Source organism: Jatropha curcas, chromosome 6 (genome assembly GCF_041381405.1).
Source record: "Jatropha curcas cultivar XTBG-Jc1 chromosome 6, XTBG_Jcur_1.0, whole genome shotgun sequence".
Lineage (NCBI taxonomy): Eukaryota > Viridiplantae > Streptophyta > Magnoliopsida > Malpighiales > Euphorbiaceae > Jatropha > Jatropha curcas.
The window spans coordinates 5,300,097-5,306,755 of record NC_143156.1 but is presented as its reverse complement, the minus strand read 5'-3'; the positions used below and the strand labels follow the sequence as shown (position 1 = coordinate 5,306,755).

Below are 6,659 nucleotides of genomic sequence, written 5' to 3'. Positions count from 1 at the left end.
TTGTCTTGAAAAAATCCTAAACAATTCTCTCCAACATCTAAACTATCTCAATGCCAAATTCATATTCTTGCAAGCACCGATAAATATTTAAAACACGACATTTATTCTCTCTACAACACATCTCTAACATTTACGACCTGTAAAAATCTCTAACCTAAATGCATTATTGACCTCCGGAAAAAGCATGAAAAAGAAAAAAAAAAAAAAAAAAAAAAGACTCGAATGGTATGATCCCTCCATCGCCACAAAATGAAAGGGGCGATCTCGTAGTGCTAGAAGATAACAAACATATATATATATATATATGTAATTTTAGAATGTTAAAAGGTTGCACTAATAGCTACCATATGATAACCATATAGTTTTCCCAACATTTCTTCTTTTAATTATAATTTTTCTTCTTAAAGCATTCATCGCCGCATATAAGAGTATTCGAGCTTCTGTTGAAGGAAGAACTGCACCGGATGGGACAGCAATACAGATAATAAATAGTTCCCAATTTTCAAGCTATAGTCTGTTCAACAAACTGCAAATTTATGCAACTAACTTCTCTATGAATAGCAAATTTATGATGTCCACTTTATAATTTTGACTGAGGTTGATATATACCTCCTCTCAGCCTCTATTCTTTATAATGTTTTTGAGCTTCTCATTTCCAACCACAAGTTCTGCAGCTATTCCTGGTTCATTAGCAGAATGTCCTGCATCTGGAACAACCTGTTCAAAGTGCACTTACTCAATAATAATCTAATTAAGCGGAAAAAAAAAAATGAAATGAAGTTTTTTCTAATAAGATAGGTTTTTATATAATTGTATGTACTAAGCGCCAAAGAAAATCACTCCCGCAGAGAAAAGCAAAGCACTAAATACATCAACTGACAACCAAGATGTACACTTTTTGGTTATAAACAAGGGAGATCCCCATTGTTATTTCTTACATCTAAATTTAACCCAACGGATTAACTCATATTAGGACATCTTTTACTTAACTGCATAATTCACAGTCCAATCTATGAAGAGTGAGGACTGTTGACTGAAACAGCAGATGCATAACTAGCCTACAGGATACAATTATGTTTAAGGATTCAAAGAAAGGCATTAACAACCCAAAAATAAAATTAGTTATTGCAGTCAGATTGGTTGAAAGAATTTATGAACATTTTAAATGAACAAAAAATCAATGACCAAGATTCTTATGCCTTAATTGGATGAATTCAGGAAAGAAGCTTAGTAATATAAACCATGTAATATCAGCAATTGGAAGGTGCTAAGAGAAAAGCTAATCTACACTTTGGCTTATCATGTACTCTTATCCACAATAAAAATGTTAATAACAACTACCCCATAGAACTCTCCAAGATAGTTTAAGCATCATATTTGAAATATGCAATAGAGGAGAATCTGTCATTGAAATCCTTCATTGGGGAAAAAGAAAGTCTTAAATCAGCAACCAAGAATGCCTAAAAGATAAATATATTGTAGAAGGGCAGTGAAGCTTAGTATTGAGCAATGCCTCAAGATCATACCCTCCTTTCCTTTTCCTTTTTTTTATATATCATTTTCTTTGAAAGGTATTACATCTCTTAGAAATTTGCCTACCTTAAAATCTGCCTCTGGCCATGCCTTGTGAAGATCCCAAGCAGACATCATAGGGCAACAAACGTCATATCTTCCCTGCACAAGAATTCAATAAATAGAATCATCTGGATGATGCAATCGCGATTGAACCTACTAAATTTGTTTGTCTAACTAAAGGATTCAGTTTTCAAAATAAGAGGAGAATATAAATAGCAATAAAGGAAATGTACCTGTACAATTATAGTATTTATATGCCTTATTTTATCAACATTATCTAATAGGAAAGAATCTGAAGTGAAAAATCCCTTGTTCACAAAGTAATGGTTTTCAATCCTCGCAAATGCCTGCAAGGGACAACACAAATTTGTCAATATTTCAATCAGATCAATTTGCCTGATGATCAATTCACTATGACAAAAAAGGACAGATTCCAAATATTATAATCCAATAAAAATTATTCAAAACAAGTATGCTATAAGGAATTAAAAATCCCGCATAGCTTTTTGCCCATTCCCCATTTCTTAAGATTTGAGCTCCCCATTGAGAAAATTTTCCCAATAAACTGTCTTTTTAATGCAGAATCTATGGGCATTCATTAGATTTTCAACACTAAGATTGCATGACCTCTTAGAAGTATCCTGCCTTTTCCGGTACTTTGGTTTGAAGCCCTAGCTCTGATATGCTGACTGACGGCTATCCAATGTCCCAGTGCTAGAATGGAAGAATTCCCTTTTGTTGATATATCATGATCGTTGTGTGCGTAAAGTAAGCATCGACACAGTTATCTGTGCGTGTTGGTTAAGAGAACAGAATTGGTAAAACAAAGTCAAATCTTTCTCAGTCCTCCTTTCTGAAGAAAAAATATCTCAACTCTTCATCCCTTGCCATTTTGGCGCTCCCGTTGTTTGCAAAAAGACAAAAAAACGGAACCAATTATAGCAACAGTGACACTGTAACATTTCATATCAAGTGACAGATCCATAAACATTATCATCTTTGGCTGAGGGAACTTTCCTTTGGAAGTTATCTTTATTGAAACTGTTTTCATGATGGTATTCAATTCATTCAGCCAGTGAATCATTCACCCACAACTTTTCACTTCAACTCCCTCACTTCAGTTACAATAAACTAGCCAACCATCTGCTTCCAACTTGTCCACTAAATTGTCTCCAATCAAGCCATGCACAAACAAATAGCACTAATTCATGCCCTTGAGAGAAATTAAACCTCCCAAAATAACATGGCCAGTTTTCTAAACTAAAGAACTTGGAAGACTAGCTTGCCTATTTATAAACAAAATTTCAAGATATATTGGAGCATTGTCAACCAAGCTATGACCAAGGCTTTTGATGCCTTTGAGTAACTCCCTTTTGCTTTCTGACCAACATTTCTCTGGAGATTGCCACATCATTACTAAAATACATGGCCTTCAATTCTTTCAACTAGAAAAATATTTACTATTAGTCATTTCCTTCTCATCCATCAAATCAGTTTACTGAACCAACTTGGTCAAACCGATACATTTGCTACTTCCAACTAAGAAAATATAAAACACTAAAATAATCTATGAATTTCTGCACCTGAAGAACCTAAATCTCCCATATAACACATTGAGATAATTAACCAACATGCACTGGAAATTTCTAACAAAAATTAAGGAAATAAGAACTTCTTGTGGCAACTGTGCTAAAACTGGAAAAGCCTATATATTGTATGAAAAGGAAAGTGAGAGGTAATACATGCAATTTATTTAACCTGGGAGGATATAACACTCAGCTACTCACAACTCGAGCGAATTGTTGCATCGTAGTCTGAACATTTTGCATGAATAACATATATAAAACCCCACTAATTGCCTAGAAAATCTCCATTCTGAATTTTGCCAGCCCCACAGTTGAATGATTTATAAAGAAAGGGAATTATACTATACAGTTGAATGTTGTATAAAGATTCAACATCAAATAATTAAGGAATTATACTATACATGGACGTGGCATTGGGACTCAATAACAAAAATAGGCATAATTCAACAAAAATTATGCCCATATGCAATTGAGTAGGCATCCAATAAGTATGCTGCTCATACAAACTATGCAAAAGCAGAAAGTTATTTTCTTGTCGAAAAGTAAAATTATTTATTCATATGGAATAAGGCATCAAAATTAGTCCTAAAATAGAAAAAAAAATAGAAATTCTAATGCTCGATCCTGGGTCACTTACCAAAGAAAAATTGTCATCATCCCCTTTTTTGATGTTCTCTTCATTTGGAAGAAGATGGGCAGTCATCATTTCCCATTTGGTCCATGCTCTTGCAGCTGCATACTAAGAAATTATGAGGGTAATGTGCCCATTATTCAAACAGTAAGAACCTGGTTCAAATGTAATTTAGAGACATGCACTTACTTCTGATCGGATTTCGAACTTGTATGTACCAAAAATCAGAAAAACAAAACATAATATTAGCTGGAGAGTGAAATTGAAATAGAAGACATCTGTTAAAAACAGATGACATCTCTTACAGTCTTACTTGTGTTTCTTTATCATCAGAGTTTAATCTCTTGCTGTAAGCATCAATGAAACAAACCCTTTCATTTTCTGGGATGAGATCTCTAAATGGCTCCCAAGCTGTACATCAAAAATATACACACAAGCAACTTAATATACTGCTACATTTTTTTATCACAATTAATAAAATAAAATAACATATTGGTTCTACAAGTTACGTTTGAGAGGAAGACATGAATAGTAATCATAGAGTTTACCTGACACATTATTATCAATAACTTGGAATGGATAACTGTAACCACAAAATTCTATGCATGTACATCAAAATTGTACTACAAAATAATATTATCATCACCTCTGAAGAAGAAACATAGAAGTCAATGAATAAGGTCACTAACAAATTTATTAACAATATCATAAATCTAATTCCAAGAAATGAAATGAGCCGTGAATGCCAACTAAGTTCTCATTAATTTCTACACACATTCCATGATGAAAATTTCAGGTTATATATATTGCATTTCTAATACAATATCAATTATAACATCTAAAGAAATAAATTTTAGCATACCATCTGGGTAAATAGCAGCAGCACCACCCTCGTAAAACCAATCAATCTCTTTCTTCCGCAAAAGAAAGATCCCTCTGAGGACCATGCCAGTAACCTTAGAAACAATGTAAAAATGTCAGCAAATAAATGTCAGTTGTGTACACGTCCAGAATATATTACCATGTTTCAATTGACCTGGTTTTCATCGTCTGAGAGTTCCTCAAAAGAAGTAATGTTATAGTAAAGCAGTTATGCACCTTATCAGGGTGAGCTTGGCTGTATGCAAGAGCCAGTGTACTTCCCCAAGACCCACCAAATACCTGCATGGTAGAAGAGAATTAGCAGTCAGTGTACCATCCACAAATAAAGTTAACGTTAAATTTCGTTTCCAAGAATCAGATAAAACTTTGCCTGCCACTCGGGAATTTCGAGGTGTTCTCTTAGCTTTTCAATGTCAGCAATGAGGTCCCATGTGGTGTTTTCCATCAAGCAAGCATGAGGTGTACTCTTGCCTGCGCCTCTCTGTTGAAAATGATGTACACAATTCATGTTTTAGAGATAAGATGTAGCATACAGTTCAGTTTGATAGTGATTAGCAGTGATATTAACCTGATCAAATAGAACGATCCGATAAAAATCTGGATCAAAAAATCTACGATTGCTTGGCGCTGTTCCACCCCCTGGACCCCCATGAAGAAAAACAACCGGCTGCAACAAGAGTTAATAACATGATAACCATATGAAAACTTAAAGTAACTTATCTTTGTTTTATTGAACAAAAGAAAACATTAAAAATTTTCAAGAGGTGGCAAGAAAATGCACAGATTATTAAATAAGACTTTTCACAGGAGGATACTTGCATACAACCAAACTACTCTAGCAAGTAAAGAACAAGAACATAAATTTATTTAAGCTAGAATCACATACAACATGTGCTAACAGCTAGGCAGTATTCGTACTATAAGTTTTATTCTAGAAAGCCCCTAGACTTTTGAACTCGTTGAAAAACATTAGCACTTTTCCAGTTGGTACTTAATGCATGTACAGGCAGTATAAATGCTCAGTATGATGACCAACAGAGCAACCAAAATATCAGCATGCATTTTCTAAGTTCTAATATAATCAAAATTTTCCCATTATCCTCCAATGTAAAGTAAAGACTCAATTAGCTGATCAAATGAATATTTATTCTTCTAAATTTAGAAAATTCAAACTAAAAGTAGCATCATCACGTGTATGTAAGGGGATACAGAATTCAGCTAAAACTTGGAATTAGATGAGGCTGCGATGCCTCATTATTGCATTTTCGTATCATTCTAATTTCAAAACTTTTTTGAACTAAGAGCATTGCATCAACCAAAGCCTAAGCAGTTAGTATAAAATTTCATCTTCCCCAGCCCATCCCAACCCAAAATTATATCTAAAACAAACCACCATTCCTAATAATCTATTCTTAGCTTGCACAAGTATACCATGACATATAATGCGTACAAAGAAACAAAGAGAAAAAAAAAAAAAACCAAAAGGACAAAAATGATGCAATAACCACTCACATGACCACTAGGATTGCCCGATTGCTCAAAATAAATTGTATGAAGATCCGAAACCTTCAAAAAACCAGTACTATACGGCTCAATAGGGGAATAAAGATCCCGATTGAGCTCCGGTGTCGTCTTTCCCGATTCCATAACTTCTAATTCGCTCTTATAACCAATATTTCGCACACGTAACAATAAGCTTCTCCTTCCTGCGGAGTCACAAAACCAACAAAGAAAATAAGAAGAAGATGATCAAAAGCGCCACGGAAGTGGAGAGGGAATAGTTGCATGAAAGACTTAACTGGTGGAAGGATAAGAGAGGGAAAGAAGATGGGAAGAAAAGGTGGAGAGAGTGGAAATGAAGGGAAGTGAAGAAGACAGAGGAGTGAGTGAAACTGTAAGACCTAATAAACCCATTGTTAATGGGCATCTGAGTAATGGGTAGTGTCGTAAAATGTGGTAGACTAGCTTAAGATTCCCAAAGCCCA

General features: G+C 34.4%; 1 protein-coding gene across 2 annotated transcripts; it reads right to left on the bottom strand.

The window, feature by feature from the left end:
* Window positions 1–280: 280 nt before the first annotated feature.
* PIP (proline iminopeptidase) lies at window positions 281–6,631 on the bottom strand. 2 transcript variants are annotated; one of them, XM_012219146.4, is made up of 12 exons: window positions 6,474–6,631; window positions 6,187–6,380; window positions 5,243–5,341; window positions 5,045–5,155; window positions 4,891–4,953; window positions 4,655–4,748; window positions 4,106–4,203; window positions 3,982–3,999; window positions 3,799–3,900; window positions 1,809–1,922; window positions 1,600–1,674; window positions 281–717 (listed from the first exon to the last, which is right to left on the bottom strand). In XM_012219146.4, exons 1-12 carry the CDS (start codon window positions 6,586–6,588, stop codon window positions 616–618), a joined length of 1,185 nt encoding a protein of 394 aa, XP_012074536.3. In that variant the 5' UTR covers window positions 6,589–6,631; the 3' UTR covers window positions 281–615. The 2 variants fall into 2 exon arrangements, with proteins under 2 accessions (XP_012074536.3, XP_012074537.3); XM_012219147.4 differs by lacking the exon at window positions 3,982–3,999.
* Between the last annotated feature and the right edge of the window lie 28 nt (window positions 6,632–6,659).